The following is an 18500-nucleotide window of genomic DNA, read 5'->3' as shown; positions in this document are numbered from 1 at the left end:
ATAAAAACTGGTCGCCAGTCAATTACATAAGAGAGAAAAAGATTATTCACAGTCTTAATTTTAACCAGTTCATTTGAAATATGGAAGTGAGAGACCCTGGTAAAATCCTACTCAAACACAAGTGGAGCATGAGAAGTTCCAATGGCACTTACCATTCCAATTATGATTGTCAATCCGACCGTTTACCAAACAGTTCAGGGGGAAATCTTCTTTCTCACTTTTACAGAACCAATATTTCAAAAGTGATGCTAAATAGCCTCGCCCTGAACGAACAACAAAGAAGGTTGAATAAATGTAATGATACGGTTTTCCATAGGTGAGAAATAATTCAAATGAGTAACAGGAGAGTCATCCCCCTTGAGAAAAAGTTTGAAGGCTGCGATACTGAGTGAAGGTCAAAGGTCAATTCCATCGCCACATTGTTCCTCCGTGTGCCATAGCACGAGGCGGTGTCACCTGTCAATCATCAAGCGTTGTAGACCTTTGCATAGTGACAAAGGCCATGCTTTTTTGCCACCTATCCTTTCATGACAAATGTCACGGATGATGTGATAAAACTATCTGGAAAAGTTTGTTGTCGTTGCGGGTCCGCCCACAGCCGGATGTGTGTAGTGTGAGAGCGTCGCCTCGCTGTCACCGAGGACTCTTTGCCGAATGATACAGCTGTGCACAGAAATCCCATTAGTGTGTGTCTGTAAGCAATACGCCGCTCGCCTCTGTGTGTGGTCGTGGGCGACGCGATGTGATGCATGTCTTTAATAACAGTCCATTAGCGTGTGCATCTTTGTGTAATGGACGGTGCCTGTGTGGGCGCACGATTGTGGGGGTATTTGTGTGTGTACGATTGTGTGCGTCCACACCGATGCGCTGAAACAACATTGGCGACCTTCTGTGGAATCGGCCGCCGATGGGCCGTGAATCGGAGCCGCGGACGCTGTTATTCCACATCGTTCCCACCGGACTTAGCTGCTGTCTGTTCCTCGACCCGAGCCATATTTTTCTTCTTTGTTTTCACATTCGTTTCCCTCCCCCCCCCCCCTCCCACTTCTCATTTCAGGCCTTTTCAGTTTCTTTTCTCACACTATTTTTGCCCCGAGCGCATATTCCATCTTTGGCTTATGGCAGACGATTTGCCAAAAGACAACACTACTAAAATGGCATAAAACAAGGCTAAAACTTTGACACAAATATCTCACCGCACATCTATTCAGTCCCCCAACCGAGCTGACAAGACACACACAAATAATTTCTTCGCCCACAACATGCTTTTAATGAGGCTCCATAGCGGTAGTCCGTTTGGTGGGCTGCTAGCAAGCAAGTTGCCTTGCTTTTATATCTTTGCGCTTGCATCAATGTCCCACATCCTGTTCTGGTCATTCTGTCCTGCACATGATTCAAGACTACAGCAAATAGAGGATGATGAGATTTGACTTTGTGTGTATGGAATCGGTGGTTCCTTCTCTAGGGAGCAAATTAGAGTTAGCTAAAATGAGTTAGAGATGCGCGGAGGAAGCCTGACTGGCAGGCACGGTTGATCTCAAGCCACCCACACATGTACACACACACACACACACACACAACAATGCAGTTCGCACAAACACGTCTCGTTTCTTTGTCTTGCCGCTGATCAGCGTTAGATAAAAGCTACTTCCTGACAACAGCAGACTGTATTTGGGTATCTGCAAGAAAAAAAAAAAAATCATGTATTTCTGTTGGTCAAATCAGATTCGAATGTTTGGAGAAATAATTTAGGTTTTGATGAAATATTATTTAGCATTCTTTCTGCAATTTAAAAATAGTTCTCAGGTGTCGTAATGACAAATCATTCACATTTCCTGTCAAAATACGCAAAGGATAAAGAATTTACAGCCACTGTCACACTCTGGTTCACATTTTATTTTTTGAGAGTGGGGGGGGGGGTCCATCTCATGCAATTACAGATCTGGCTTTCATTACCATGACAACAGGGGCAAAGCAAGGGCATGATGAAGTGAGTGTTGCCAACTTATCGATTTGGTTGCTATATTTAGTGACAACTGACAACATTTTAAAAAATAAAAAAAGAGGAATAAAATAAATCTAGCACCTTTTATTGTGACTAATATTTCCCCCCCCTCCACGTACATACAGCAAATAAGGGCTGGCGTAGGTTCAATGCTCAGCATCAGGATTTTTTTCTTTTTTAAAGGGACTTAAAGACCAATAACAAAAATTCTTACTGATTTGTGAATGAGCTCACAGGTTTAGCCTGATTTCGCTTCTGAGAGGTCTCCAGTCATCTTATATCACTGAACATGCTTTTCCCTGCAGTTTCCCTTAAAAGAAAGCAAGAAATCATCAGCTTTTGACTCCAAGATTCAAATTTATCTTCGGATGTGACCTTTAGAGTGCACAGCCAAGCATCCCATTTGCAATTCTATTTTGTGAAACGCTGGATATTAAAGCCTCAGAGGATGAATCCTGCAGGCTGGAATGCAATCAAGTCATTAGGTGTGGGTGGAGTCCGACTCAAGCTATCATATCTTTCATTAGGTCAGAAGACCAAAGCAGTGCTGCTCCCATTTTTGTGTGTGATTGTTGTAATGGAGTTATGGGGAGTTTTGTTTGGGCTCCTTTTGTCAGGTGGGAGTCTTTGTGCAGCTTTAAAAAGCTTCAACACCACTTCCATACCAACCAAAAGAGTTTGGACATGGACACAGCCGCCAATGCAGCCAAAGACAACAGATCATCAGTCAAACAGGACCTCCCCTGTCAACCAGCGGCTCTGGATCTATCAGCTGAAGAGGCCCACTGTTGAAGAGCATGCAAAACGACCGCAAACACAAGAGGCCACTGAGCCACCGCCCTCTGTCCAAGATCACATGTTACAGACCATAATTGAAGGTCCAGATCTTGACCCGCCCGCTGAAGACGATCCAAAGGTATTTCAAGAAATAACATGTCCTTTTCCCTGGGCTTCCACATGCGTAACTGCCTATCAAAGTGCACTTTGAACAACTTTAAATGGTGTTTTAGATGGAGGATGACTTTGAGCAGCGAGTGCCCGTGCCAGCTGACAGCCTGGCGGTGCAATGTGGCGAGGGAGAGGTCATCATAGAGGTCAAGCAGAACTTCTTAGGTAACTGCTCATTTACGATGGCTGTATATATATGAAAGAATTGATTTCTGTCAACTCTTTCACTGAATAATTTGATCAAATTTTGGTGCTATTGTATAATCAAAAATATATATTCTATTCTCTAATAATATAGATGCTCTATATATTATCAAAATATTTGTCGATGGATTCGCTGATTTGTCGATTTAATTTTGACATTATTGTTCTTTTTTTCAATCAATCTTATCTGCTGTGTGGTGGGAACCTCGAGTTGTTTTTGTAGTGGTCAGACTTTTGAGAGAACATTTTTCTTTATTCTTGTCTGCCAACATTAAACGAGCTCAAATTAAAGCGATGATCGGTTTCCATACACTCCATTTCATTATGTTTTCTTTTTTTTTTTTTTTTTTTTTTTATACTTGAAGATGACTCGCCCCATCGTGTCGTCAAAGCAAGCTAGAATCGGAACATTGAACAAAGTGTGATGACGGCACATTCTGTGCGGATTATCGCAAATGGCACCGAATCAAGGTTGCCAATCGATAGGATGTCCTTTTTCTTTACTCTGAGAATCTGAGAAATGGCACAGCCGTGCATTAGGCAAGCTGCATTTGCTCTGAGTGTTATTGACTGGAGCAGAGCAGGACAAGAAATAGACTGCAGGTAAATGGTGCCTGACTTGAGCCTTTTTTTTTTTTTACTTTGTTCTTATAGGAAACGGTCAGCTGATCTGTCCGAGTGATCTGACCTTAGGAGGCTGCAGCCTGCTGCGCGTTGCCGACCACATGCTACGTTTCCAGACGGAGCTGCACAGCTGTGGCAGCACAAAAAAGGCAAAGTTTTTATTTTTGGACACTTCATTTTCCTGTCTGCTCAAAGCTACTATAACACCTCTTCCTCCTCGTTAGATGACAGACGAAGCCCTCGTCTACACCTTTTCACTCACCTATTCGCCAACCCCAGTCGGCAGCACCTTAATTTTTAAGACAAATCCTTCCGAGGCGCTAATTGAATGCCACTATCCGAGGTAAAGCTTTTCATTCGACTCCTCTCCTCATCATACAGACGTTTGTACAACAAATCCAAAATGCTGCCTGCACGAGATCACACTTTGCTCTAACTGTCAAAGGAGGCACTATGTGAGCAGTGATGCCATTATGCCTCATTGGCAGCAGTTTGCATCTAGCCTGTTAACAGAGCAGCAGCTACACTTCTCCCTGAGGCTCATGACAGGTGAGCAAATCAAAACCTGAAAAGGAAAATGGTGTTGAGATGCTACCACTGAAGTCCTGGTCTTGACCAAATATTGATATGAATATGAACCTATAAATTGAATGTATTCTGTTTCAGTATTGATTGACGATGTTCATTATTGTGGTTGTAGTTTCCAGCAGTGTACGACTGCTCGGCTTCAAACTGGGTCTCTAATAATGTTTAAATAAAAAGAGTAGGCACGTCGCTGAGGAAATCAAAATTAAATAGGCTTCATGTGGGGGGAAAAAAATCAATTTATTAAAATTTCAATAAGCTTTATTTAAACAAACGTGATTTAATAACTGATCTCACAAAGCTTCTCAAATGTTCATTATTTGCACCGCTGGCCTGTGACATGATGCGTGTTTTCCTTTTTGCCTTTCTCTTTTTGTGCAATGTCCTAATCTATTTTTCTCATTGAGTTTTTATTGAATTTCCGTAAATGGACACTCTTGACTGTGTACAACATACTCAAACTCATAAATTGCTTTTTCATTGCTGTAAATGTGATCTTTCACCCTGAGAGGAAAAAAAAAAAGAACTTGAAGTTAAATTTAATGTCAAACTTCCAGTTCAAATTAACTTAAGTACTGGAGCTAGAGTAGTAGTAGTAAATTTGACTTAGCAGTACTGTATTTTGGTTAACTTGGCTGCACGTGAAGGACAAAATATTAGTTGCACTTCTTCATGTGATGCAGTGCAAACTACAACCACAATGATTTCCAAACAAATTGCTAGAAAAACCTTTGTTTTTCATTTTGCTAATTGCTGTTGACTGAAAATGACATCACAGATGAAAGGTTTCAATTCACACCCAAACATGAATCACATTGTGTTTGGACCAGTGGGGGCACATAAAACGTATTGTAAGAAAATATTTGGGATTGGCGCCCTCTTTAATGCTTTTGATGAAATGTGGATGTTTTATCATGGTTGTATCGTATGCATCTTGATCTTAGAGGAGTGGCAGCCGCAGAGGTTCTCCGGTGTTTACGACGTGGGCGAGATGATGCAAATTGAAGCCTCGGTCCTTCAGGGCTATCATATTCCACTAAGGGTCTTTGCTGACAACTGTGTGGCCACTATGAGCGCCTCCCCAAATTCTCAACAATCATATACCTTTATTGACAATCACGGGTAAGAAGTTCCAACGTTTATTTATCAAATCATCCTAATTGCGATTAATTTTACTTGAAAGTCAGCATCACCGTCTGTGTTGTCGGTGTCTAATAGGTGTCTAATAGATGCTACGATGACAGGAGCCAAGTCATACTTTATGCAGAGAAGCAGTGAGAATAAACTTGTTTTCCAGCTGAAAGCCTTCAATTTCTACCAAGATCACAAGAGTTCGGTAAGTGCCTCTTGTGTAATCTGCTTCGTTGAGCAGTTTGAAACCTGAGACTATCCAAGTCAGACATTTAGGTCCATTTTTTTCCCTTCAGGTGATCTGACAAGTGTGTTGGAATGGTAGCAACCCTTTATTATTATTTTTTTTCTTCCATGAGGCAAACAATGTTTTGGTGGAAGCCTTCGATACCCTAAGGGGAATTACGTTGTTTGATAATGTTAAGTGAGAGTTAAATAAATGACTACTGAGTAGACACAACATTGTGTGCCTGCACGTTGAAATGCAATGCAGAGCACAGTCAACTATTCCCCTTTAAAAGATAATGTTCAGTTTTGATTGACAGACACAGAGATCGTAACTGAGCAATTTTTGTCATGGTTGTTAATGATCCGCTGCTACTTTTTCTCCAGACTTAGTATAAGTACTTAACATGTATGAGTGCTGATGCTAGATGACATTCCGTCTTGTAATTGTATTTTTTATTTTTCATCAAATGTTAAAAGAAACAAACTTCTGAGGTGCATTCAATGACCACTCGGAGTAGGAAATCTCCAGATGGTATATAGAAAAAAAACATTCAATGCACCAAACGGCTACCTTTTTGAGCACATTGCAGAAGTTACTGGAAACATTTTGTATTTTATTTAATGCTTCCAAATGAAAATAGCCACTTGTCAACTCAAGCCAGGCGTGTGTTTAGTCTGAGGTGGCGTTACGGCGGTGGTTCCTCTCAAAGTAGTCGTTTACTTGTATCGGTCTGGTGCTTCGAGAGGAGGAATGAGCAGAAATGCTCCAAGATGATTATAGCACCTTTTAAAAATGTACTGAAACATTCAGTCGGACAAACATTTACAAAGCTAAGAGCAAAAAAAAATAAAAAAATGTTTAGGTTGTGGTGAATTTTAGCTTCATACATTACTTTCTATTAGATATGTGCAGCATCTCATTTTTATTCCACTCCTTCGTAGCTTTACATCACATGTCAGCTGATAGCAAGTACCCTCTCTGTTCCAGTCAACTCGCAGCTCAAAGCCTGTTCATTTTTAGCTGAAGCCAAAAGGTTAGTGCTAACAAAGCAATTCCTTGAAGCCGCATCTCTAACGCGTCTCATGCTTGCAAGATTTTTTTTTATTTTTTTTTTTAATGCTGTATAAATGTTTGCCTCGGGGCAGATGGGTGGCGTCAGATGGAGAGAACAAGGTGTGTAGCTGTTGTGAAAGCAGCTGCAGTGAGCAGCGACGGAAAAGGAACCTCGAAGATGATGCTGGTGTGTTGACAGAAACATGGGGAAAGGTTGGAGCATCTCCTGTTCCGCTTTGGGCTAAATGGACTGATGTGCTTGTTACTCTTCTGTTCTTGGAGTAGCAGGTCTCTTTCCATATGTGCAGTGGGAGGGGACAGCTCATCTTGGCCCCATCCAAGAGGAGGAGGACATGTCTCAGCCAGAATCCAGTTCTACTCTTCAGATGAAAGACGTTACACAATCGGGTATAAAGCCACAACATGGACATAATGTACTTTGACTTCATTCTTAGCTACGTTTCTCTTCATCCTCCCTCTTTAGCTTCCTCCCGATCTTTAGTCACACTGTGGATGTTGGGTCCAGTGCTGGCGGTGGGGCTGCTCATTGTCATGAGTGCTGCCATTTGCAGCAGAATGCACAAACCCGCTGTAAAAGTTTGTACCTAACTGAGAAAAATAAAGGAATTGTGCCCAAGCCGCATGTTCCTTTTTATCCTCCAACTGAGATGGTAAATGTTTCTGCTAAACATACCGTATGCAGTACACGGGTGGTTCTTTTGCACCATTATGAGGTAGTTGGATTTAAAACAGGTTAAATTATGTCCAGCCAATTGCTAGGCTATAAAACCGGTGTGCAGTGTGTTTCCGAGGAAGCTTATTGGTTCATCAATCTGTGTGGCTTGGCGCTGGTTATGGCTACACGCAGGACTAAGTTCCAGAGTGATGAAAGATAAGAGATGAAGTTTGCACAGTGTGCTCACTTTAGACCTCAAACAAAAAGATAACCCCATGAGCAAAATGGAAATGTAGCACCAGTGGTTCCACGCTGCGAGTCAAACTACAATGGCTGCAACGGCAGTCATATTTTAGATTCTCCCCCGTAATGTCTCCGCCACCCCCACTGGCCTAGCAGCCCCCTCTAGCATTTTGCCATTGAATGAGTCCTCACAAAATGGGACTCATCATGAACTGTTGCTCATAAGCCCGGGAAGACGAATAGATATAATTAAAAAGCCCATAAAAGCGAAGCGGAGGCTTTTATTACAGTAATATGTGGAGGCCTGATTTAATGGAGTGTTTGCTCCTATGTGCAGAACAGACGGATGCGTCGCTTTACTGCCGGGCCAACGCTGACCCCCCTCCCATCGCCAACACACCAGAGGCTCGTAAAAAGCAATATCTAATGATGCACCGGCATGGAGGCATGACAGCGACACTGAGACGTGGGGAAGAAAACCCCTTTCCCTTAAAAGAATCAATGATGAGATGGGACTTTCTTTTTTTATGATGGTTTGTTAATGAGTCAATATAGGAAAACATTTTAGCTGTTATCTTCCCACAATGTTCATGAAATGGGTCTCGTGAAAGGTTTTTTTTTTTTCTCTATCACACCATGTATTTGGTGTTGTGGCATATATACAAAACTTTTGAACAGCTTTAAGAGAAGCTTAGCATAAAAGGGTGTCTTATTTTTTCAATGCATAATGGCCACCCGCTGATACGGATAAAAACTGTTCAATTTTGTTTCGGAACTCATATTCCACAAACGCAATATTAATCAGAATGTTATGTTTAGACTAGTGAGGGTCACAATCAACATATTCTAAAGAAGATGTGGGGGTGACTTTTTTGAAGGTGTGCTACGGGAAATGTCGCTTAATTGCTCCAGAAATAATTCATAACAATGTATTTTTGCTAATTTTATCTATGCCGGTAATTTACAGAGGCAAACAGAAATGAATGATCTTCACATATATGGCAGAAAGTTTATAATTGACGTGTATCCACTCATTTGTTACATTAAATAGTTTAAAAAAAATAAAATGTTCTCAAAAATGTCCCATTCTATCATTAATCCTTGACCTACTCACAAAATGACCCAGGCCAACAATCATAAATGTTAAATCTGTTCAATAATTACAATTGCAAATCTTCAGCCAAGAGTTCACCGAATGTGATTGCGATGTGAAAATGGCAAAGCAATCCCATTAAAAAGCCATCTAACACTTTAGCCACTGGCTGTGTTGAGTGTTTGGATAATCCGTCTCCCAGTCAGTCACTCTGATACAACTAACCACATTGTATTTACCAGTTAGCGTTTGCCAGGCTTGACTTCGATTTCATCTACTACGTCACAGGTGTCAAACTCAAGACCCGGGGGCCAGATGCGGCCGGACACAACATTTTCTGCGGCCCGACAAGACAAATTGTGCATCAAATTTACGTCATGACTAAAATTGCAAATTGTCTCCACTTTAAAAAAATGCATCTTTTTAAAATTTGATAACTAATTGTCAGTTTGTTTTGTAGCTTATACTGTATATAATGAGGCCTTCATATTTTTCTTTGTATTTTCTGGCGGTCTGAATGGCCTGACGTGGCACCATACTGTCTCCCACAGGTCAACGTGGGTACTACGACAAGCTTCTGCTATGAGCGGCACACTCATGGAATAATCATGAAGAGATATGCATATTTGCTAGACTGAACACACGTTCACAAAAATGTCTCACACACAACTAGAGCCTTTTATTGAACTGCGCTGACAAATATCAAAAGCTGTCAAATTAAAACCATGTAAGCACACATAGTCATTTATGGCTTTTTTTTTTAAAAGCTATCACAACCTACTCAAGTGTGAAGCACGCGTGTGCGCACAGACATGCACGTGACCTCTGCTCTGCCCATAATTAACCCTCTTAATTAAGAGGGGGGAAAGTTGCTAAGGAAAGGAGTGGATTTAATTAGCTCTGTCCTCGCACAGGCAGGCGTGCACGCCGCACAACATCACAGCCGCGCCGACACGGGCACACAAAACAATTAAACCTCTCTTATGGTGGCTAATGGCTTCACTGACTCAGAGCCTTTCTCATTAAGACTATCAATAATATGCTGATTATATGCATCCGCCAGTCTCCTTAATCAGTGTACAAAGGCACCAGTGAGTGTCTCCAGGGTTTCTGAGCCTTCCCTTTTTTTTTATCTGCTGGAAGTGATGTTTAAATTGTTTTTGCTGAAGACGGCTGTAAGAGGTTTCTCTTTGCTTTGTCTTAAACTCCCATTTGTGTCTTTGTACCGCAAAGGACTTTATGGAGTGAGGCGATAAGATTATGACTGCGTTCTACTTTTGCTCAGGTGTGTGTTTTCCTCAGACAGAGGAAGTTAAAACAGACAGGCGTCTGTCACATACAGGAAAAACAATAAGCCTGCGCTTTGACCTTCAGTCTTTTCCTGTTGTAACTGACACTGCCGTTTCTCCCAGAAGAGGGAAAAGGAAAGCGGTGCCTTGACCTACAGAGTTGCACCTCAAGAAGCGACATTCTCACACACAATGATCGTCAGTTTTCTCCAATTGATTCCTTTGTCGGATTTATGGAGCCTATGGAGCTCAACATAAAATGATGTTTTTTTAAACAGGACTTGCTCCATTTTGCTGCTCTTATTTGTCTATTTATTTATTTATTTATTTATTGTTTATTTATTTGGGTTATTTGCTTATTACTTATTCGTCTGTTCGTTTTTACTCTTTGTGCTATTTGATTTTGAGTGTTGTGTCTAGTCACCGTGGGACGGTGGGAAACGTAATTTCGATCTCTTTGTGTGCCTTAACATGTGAAGAAATTGACAATAAAGCGGACTTTGACTTTGAAATGACTATAATATCAATTGATTGGTGATTTTTTTTTCACCTTCTGCTCTTTTATTGCCTGTTTTCAGAGTTTTAGCCTCTTCCCATTATGGAGTATTTTGCAGCCAAATGCAACCACACCCATGTAAAAAAAAAAAAAATGCTTCTTTGGAGGCCTTCACTCCCCCTGGCGCCAGCTCAGCTGTGCCAACAGCACTGTACGGTGCTTCACTGACCCAAACACCAAACATGTGAGATAAATAAATCACCAAGACGGGGAGCATCTGAACCAGCGAGTTAACACGGATGTGATGTACTTCAGAACAGATGTCGTTTTGCACAGAAACAACACACACGCTCCTTCCCATAGTGGACCCACCACCTTCCTTTAAACCACCAGGAGGATAAACCACAACAAAAGGTGCCTTTTCCGTTTATTGCTGCCTTAGATCTTTTTTCCCCTCCTGCAAACAATGGATGAAAAAAATCTGATCTTTATGTTTGATGTGGATTTTGTTTTTCCACGTGCTAGAATGGGAACGTACAGAATGATGTTTGATCTTAACACCCAGGTGCACCAACGGTCTGCTTGAAAGAGGAAGAAAGTCACAAACACAACTTTGGAAATTTTTCCTATATGGAACCGGCATTTTTAACCTCCAGGTTGTGACCTTAAATCCTGACTGGCAGTTTGAAAGTGAATGCACGCACCACACACAAACATACCCCTTTATCATTCAAAATGTGCCAGCGCTATCTGGCCGAATGAATAAATCTCCCCCTTATCTCACAGCACAAAACTGACTAAGCGCTCCCACCGGGTCTTGATAGAGGAAGCTGTCAGCGCCTCTATTTTGGTTCGCATTTCCATCATACAAAAACAAAATCCCGTTTTTTTTTCTCTACAATCCATCCTCAATCCGTCCTCTGTGAAAATCATCTTGTGTATTTAAGATGCATTAATTTTGTTATGTTTATGATCATAGTTTGACTCCGAGAATGATAAATACCAATTTTTGACTTTAATATTTGTGAACGGTCCTTTCATGAAGTCTCCATTTCACCCCTGTGGATGATGTCAATTCAATGTCAAACTTAATTCCAGCCTGATGTCGTATTGATGCCTGGCTGCTGCCCACTAATAGGGACAAATTTGATCTCTTTAATAAGTTAATAAAAGAAAGCTGACAAAAGAAAACCGGTGCTCCTTTCTGCAGCACAACGCTGCCCCCTGCAGCAAAAACAAGTAAATGCATTTTGCGGCATGCGCAATTATTAGTATGGTGGATAGGCATTAACTATGAACAATGTGACTTCGAGACACCACTTTTTAATTAAATTAAAGTCACGCGTATAGTAATCAGTTTAAAAAAAAAAACAAGATAAAAATAAAATAACGTACTTTTTTCTTAATATGTTTACAAAAAAAGGTAATGTTTTTGTAATTCACAAAGAAATGAAGTTTTTTTTTATATCCAACCAGTAGAGGGAGACATAAATCCATTATTAGTATTAATGGCTTTCAATATACCCTACCGTATATTTGAGGTTTGTACGTTCATGAATGAATGAATGAATGAATGAATGAATGAATGAATGAATGAATGAATGAATGAATGAATGAATGAATCTCTTTTGAACATGATTTGTTTTTAATAAATGACCGTGATAATAAATATAATAACATTTCATTTAATTAAAATGACTAAATGTACACATGATTGCACAAATGATTGGGTATGATTTTGCAAACATAATTTACTGACTCTGCTGCAGCTATCTGTATGTGTGTGCTTTTGGGCACACACGTGCAAAATGTAATTGATTTAGGCTTCATCCAGCTCTCTTCCACTCAAGCACAAGCTCACTGATCGTCCACCCACAATTTCCTCTATAAATACATTTCCACTGGAAATCATGTAGCAAATAAATCACCATGGTTACTGTAATATAATAATCACAGTCGGGGCACTGAGTGGCCACTTAGAAATCGATGATGAGAGTTCAAATGTGCCACGTGCAGTTCCAAGAAAATGACCATACTCGAACACTATAGTGTTTCCAAACCTTTATTGCGCCATGGCACGTATTTTACATAATAAAAAATATCATGGCACATTGCACGAAATAAAAATGTTACAAAAATTGCATCTACTAAAATAATGGTGAGTTTGTTCAATTTACTTACAAATGTGAAATCTGGACCTGTTTAGTTTAACACAAAGCTCTGTTGTATATAAATGGCAATAGGCACTATGCCATCTAGTGGCGAAGTTGGATCAGAGACGTTATTTGTAATAAATGTGAATTTTCCGACTAAATTAGTGATATTTGAATTCTCACGGCACCCCTGATGATCTTACAGCGCACACTAATGTGCCACGGGGTAGTGGTTGTTAATTGCTGCACTATACTATTGAACTAATTTGCCTACATTTTGAAAGCCTGAAATGAGCACACAAAAAAAAGATATTAACTGTATGGTCAAATTTTTAAGAGAAAAAAAAGTTCATTACTCCTGTTATTAAGATCCAATATAAAAAACATTACATATTTCTTTCCAACATTAAAATGATTGCAGCCTGGTGATCCTGAAAGGGGGATCCTTCCATCTGTGGTCCCTTCTCAAGGTTTCTCATTTTTCCCCTGGTAGGGGTTTTTGAGTTTTTCCTTGCCCTTTTGGGAGCCCAAGATCAGGGGATGCTTTGAGAATAATTGTCAATTGATTGTCTATGTGAAGCCCTTTGAGACTGCTTGTGATTTAGGGCTATACAAATAAACGTGACTTGACTTGACATGATGACATCTGATCAACATGTAATGCAAGAATTAAGTTTAGAAAAACTCCAGCAAGATTTGTAAGTGCAAATGCAGTGTTATCATAGTAGGTATGAAAAAGCCAGGCAGCACTCGGTCAGACTGGGGGTCTGAGAAAATCTCAATATATTGGTGTCCTTTCAACCTGTGGTTGCACCGAGCAGCCTTGCAGCAGAAGCATCAATATTTCAAGGTGATGGGTGGCTGAGCGATAGCTTATTATTGTTCCTGCAGTGATGTAAATGCATACAGCGCTGTTTAGCATAACCTCAGTTAGCAAATGTAATATATTCATATTCATAAAAACAATGTGAGAGCTTCACAACCTTCAAAATTGTTAATTACTTTATTCAAATTTACTGTGTTTATGAATAGCGTTTGCAAGTGTGTGGGTGAAAGACAAAGCAACAAAAGGAGTTGTTCTCTCTCTGATCCTGAGTGTGTTTATTGAATATTACAACGTATCAATGCGTTGAGACTGCCAGCTCGGGATCACAGGGAGCTTTTCGACGGTGATGATGGTAAGTTCAGACATCGAGGAGTCCAGGCTGAGCTGTTGGCCTTGCATCAGCATGAAGCTCATGAATAATACACATTCCGATACTGTATTTGGAAGCACTTTGCACTGTGGTGGGTGGGGGAGCTGATGAAGGCACATTGATTTTTTTTGTCAAGGAAGAAGTCAACTGAAGTTCAGTGAAAAAACAAAATGGGATATTTATAGCCAAGATTCCCAGCTGAGTGTAATCATCACTGTTTGGCCCTTATTGCAGTTGAACACTGCACAGATACCACAATGTGCAAGAAGCCATGTTGTCATGGTAATAATACATGCTTTCTCTTGACATTACCAACGTGTGTATATCAATGAAAGACAAAATCTAGTCACAATTTTGTTTCCCAATGAGGATTCCAGCAAATATGCAAAGCAGCTAATCTAGCCATATACTATAATACAAGTACTGATGGCGCACATTTGATGCTTTTAAAAGTTTTTTTTTTTAAAACCAGCAAGCCAAGTGATTGAGGTAAAACGAGCTGAGCTGTCACAGATGATTTATGATGAATTGGAGCGTGCTTCAAAATTCCTGTCGTATGTTCTGAAGACACTGGCCTATTTATTGCATGCATTTTCAATTTATAGCTTCTTACAGTAGCCCACTGGTTATTAAAGACACAGTAGGAAAACTGCTCAGGTGATCACCTGACAACCCATCAAATTCTCTCTCTCTCTCTCTCTCTCTCTCTCTCTCTCTCTCTCTCTCTCTCTCTCTCTCTCTCTCTCTCTCTCTCTCTCTCTCTCTCTCTCTCTCTCTCTCTCTCTCTCTCTCTCTCTCTCTCTCTCTCTCTCTCTCACAGTCGATTGAGCTTTGAGTCTGCAGTAAGCTCTTTCCTTATAACATTTGCTGCAATAAGCATTTGGGTTAAAAGCTTTCATAATCAGGTATACGCTCTCAATTGGTAATGTCCGAGATCAATATTATCCTCATTTGATGTAAAAGCTTTGCCCACCACATGAGTGAGTAGCTCTCGCTCAAGGCCACTCTGAGTATGGGCTCTGTTTGTTTGAGCATGTGTGGGTGTCTGTTTCTTGTCTGCGGGGGCAAACTGCTTCCAACTGGGATCACTAACTAATTGTGGTGAATATATACTCGCTCGAGGTCCACTCAGCACAAATGCTACAGTCACAAATGCCAAACCAAAATTCTTGTCAAAGCAATCCATTTTACATTAACATCTGGTTTAAGTCATTCTCTTGTTTGCGCAACCATCAACAAAATAAAAGCACTCTCGTTTCTGTTTTCGATATCAGACATTTAACCACTACTTTGAATAATTTTCATTTGTGAGAATTATATTTTGAGTCATGCCAGATAACAGACTTGAATTGAATCTGCCCCGAGAAATGTGAAGCAGTAATGTCCTCGTGGCTTCCATTTTCTAATGTCTGTGTCCAAAAAAACTCTGATGTCTCTTAATGGCATTCCGCCTAGGCCCAGACAGAACAGTGTGCATCTGCTGTATGCATTGTTCATGCACTCAATAGAAAATGCACAGCAGTCAGTCAATTTGTGTCTGCGTACTGTCCATGCAGACTTGATATGTGCTGATAGGTAGTTAAATCAGTAAATTTATGAAATAGCACTTCACACACCTCAATAAAAATGTGTACCTTTAATAAGATAAACTTGTGTTATGAGTCAAATATACAAAATTTGTAATTTAATTTGCAGTATTTTGCAGTCATACCTAGACAGTACAGATGGGATACAAGAGACAAACTAAACATCTTTGATAACAATTGAAAAAATATATATTTTTTAAAAACTTTATTTCTTTATTTTATGTGTGGGTGGTATAGTTTGCAATCATGCAACATTAACAGATTCAATATATTTATTGCTATACGATGGCAGGAAAATGTTAGAAGTCTGCACGACACCACTGCAGAATAAAACAAATTTTAACAACAAACCTATTATTAAATGTATACGTATCTCAAAATTAAGCATCATTAAAGATTAGACAAATAGTACGTGTATTAGTGTTTGAGTTTATGCTTTGTGTAGTGAAAATGTAGTGATATTTATTACTATCCTCTAAAAAGAAAGTAAATTTGTCTTAAAGAGCATTATTGGCCCTTAAATAAATATGTAGTAAATTTCTGTCATACTATTTGAAAGACAGACTTGATCAGATTTGTTCAGAAATCCGTGGCTACATCTTTCTCCTCAGTGAGATTCAATGTTGTTTCCTAGGGAACAGACACCCCCGCCTTTACCCTTGCTGCTGCTGGACTGTGCCATGCTTAAAATAGGGTAGTCATGTGTCTGTCCTCGGATCAAAGTCTTTTTATTGGCCATCTAATGAACAAAGTGTGTGACATAACTATGCTGTTAAGTAATCAATAATCAGAAAACACCGTAAGATGTGTGTAATTATCGATTACTAATGTGTTGGTACAGTTTTGACGTGGGATCACCCACCCCTAGCGTGAAGCATTTACTTGCGTCCATGAACTGTCAAAATCGCTTGTTGCTTCCTCCTGCGCCTTAAAAGTAGTGAGTGCGCTTGCGAGCTTTACGACAGACGCATATTTGGAACGCCTCAAAAAAACAAAAAACAAAAAAGTTATCTGTCGCAAAAGTAGCGTGAGGTCTGAGGATGATCACCTTTGCTTGATGTCATTTGATAGGCAGCGGCTCCTGCACCTCTTCGACCGACGGAATAGCGCTACCCCGCGCAGCTGGATGTGACAGGTTCGCCATCAGGTAGGAAGGAAGGAAATTAGCTTAGCCATTAGCTGCTTTTACCATTGCTTTAAAGTGAAGCGTCCACTGTGCGCTGATCAGAAGAAGTGAAAACAATCACAGTGGTCCCCCTGCACGGCCACTGTTATTCACTTTTGTTGAACTGTATAAAGTCGTCATCGCTGTCTTGCAAGGTGCATTGATGCATTCAGTTCACAAGGATCAACGTGTTGGTTATTCCGACGTGCAATGTAATTACACGTTGTCATATGCAATTGTTAGTATCAGTTTAATAAAATTGCTATCAGCGTGGCCACGCTAAATACGGTGGCGCCACTTCTTGCTCATGGAAATAAGTTTCACTTTGAAGTGCAATAAAATCCTCATGAAAATATCACAATTATATCCATGTGTGAAACATGAAGCACAATGAAACAATAAATTACAATTGTAATTCAAAATTAACAGTCCAAGATGGGATTAAAGATTTAGATTAAAATACAAATAAACCATTCACTCAGTGTGGGTTGTGTACGTGCTGGAAAAGGTTTCAAGCAGAACCAAAGACAACTCACTGCTGCTTGATATTTGATTTCAGCTAATAATAGAAAAAAGACAGCTGCCTTTTCATTGATCAGTGTTTAGTGGCCTATTTCTGAGCCTGCATGGGTTTCTCTGTCATGATTAGCCAGCATTAGTTTATTCCTACACATTTTGAGAGACGTTCTCTTATATGGAATTGATTGTTTTTGGAATAGCCTTTTTTTTCTATTTGGATATAAAGTCATTTAAATTCCCCAGAATTCCTAAATTCCATTACTTTCGAGTGAGCCAGGTAAATTAGGGTCAAACAATAAAAGGGGAGGCGATAACATAAAGGAAGGAAGTGGCTCAGCTTGTTTGTCTGCGAGGCCTTTGTTTGTGTGATCTGTTTTCCTGCTGGAAAAAAAATCTATTTAGATAGGCGGTCTGTAGGGGGAAATAGGACATGAGCCAAAATTGTTATGTGTCATTATTTAGAAATCAAATGAAAGAGAAGTTCTAAGATGATCCCTGATAACGAGTGTTAAATTGCATGTTCACTCACTTTCATAGATTTCCTGCGCCATTGACAAAATGTGTAAAAGTGGAGACGACTATATTTGAAAGACGGTTTTGAGGTGTAGAGAGCTCTGCTGCTTTTCGCCTTGGAACATTTGGGAGAGCATTGCATCACTGCGCTGAAATAACCTGGATGAAAGGAAATGCAAAGTTGAAGGGAGTTGTGTCAAAGGCGATATGGCATGACGCCTTCTTGGGACTGGCTCCAAAGCAACCTTTAAGCCCAGCGCACACGAGGCGCCATTGGCGCTCTTCACCATCTGTGCCGCGGGTACGAGTGCAATTTTATAGCGTGGATGGAGAAGAACTACAATGTGCCTATCTGTAGCTCTCTTCACCATTAACTATTAGTAGATGAAAGAGATGAGTCTTCTTTGGACAGTGTAAGTTGCTGGGATCATAGATGCCGCAATCACACCATGCGTGATGTGACTCACGACAAGCTGAGTTTGAAAGTAATGACCAATCGCTGTTCTCCGACATAACAATAGTTCATCAGTTGGCCAGCAAAACACAATACAACAAGATTTTCTTGTCCTATCTAGTTGTCTCTCTTGCTTTACTCTACTTTTTAATGCCGGCTACGCACTCTGCTCCGTGCCGGGAAGCCGAAAGTCCGCATGGTCCTGTTCCTCGCATCTGTCCCGTTGCAGACAGTCCGGCAGCACCGACGAGAGAAAAAAACAAAATATGAACAACTCAAAGCAAATTTTATGCATCTGACAAATACAGTCCTGGCTGGACCAGTCAGTCGATCAGCTT

The 18500-nt window shown here is 40.3% G+C and overlaps 2 protein-coding genes across 15 annotated transcripts in view; both read left to right on the top strand.

Moving 5' to 3' along the window:
• The first annotated feature begins 2472 nt into the window (after positions 1–2472).
• On the top strand, positions 2473–7431 carry LOC147062664 (zona pellucida sperm-binding protein 3-like). 2 transcript variants are annotated; one of them, XM_085924770.1, is made up of 11 exons: positions 2473–2921; positions 3016–3118; positions 3812–3930; positions 4006–4124; positions 4227–4330; positions 5311–5488; positions 5585–5702; positions 6668–6759; positions 6872–6992; positions 7088–7187; positions 7264–7431. In XM_085924770.1, the coding sequence occupies exons 1-11, from the start codon at positions 2583–2585 to the stop codon at positions 7386–7388; spliced, it is 1518 nt and encodes a 505-aa protein (XP_085780896.1). In that variant the 5' UTR covers positions 2473–2582; the 3' UTR covers positions 7389–7431. The 2 variants fall into 2 exon arrangements, with proteins under 2 accessions (XP_085780896.1, XP_085780905.1); XM_085924779.1 differs by having other exon boundaries at positions 2474–2921; positions 6872–6966; positions 7065–7187.
• Positions 7432–16463: 9032 nt separating this feature from the next.
• LOC147062663 (muscleblind-like protein 2a) overlaps positions 16464–18500 on the top strand; it is a 30185-nt gene continuing 28148 nt past the window's right edge. For 12 of the 13 annotated variants that reach the window (XR_015066000.1, XR_015066001.1, XM_085911242.1 and 9 more), the window contains exon 1: positions 16464–16658. The gene's annotated coding sequence lies outside the window, so the exon portion shown is untranslated. Of the gene's footprint in view, positions 16659–16987 lie in introns of those variants that run through there. The other variant, XM_085911232.1, reaches the window with a different exon arrangement.

The sequence above is a fragment of the Syngnathus leptorhynchus genome, chromosome 1 (genome assembly GCF_054491065.1).
Source record: "Syngnathus leptorhynchus isolate UIUO chromosome 1, UIUO_Slep, whole genome shotgun sequence".
Taxonomy (NCBI): domain Eukaryota; kingdom Metazoa; phylum Chordata; class Actinopteri; order Syngnathiformes; family Syngnathidae; genus Syngnathus; species Syngnathus leptorhynchus.
This window is presented reverse-complemented; position numbering and strand designations above follow the sequence as displayed.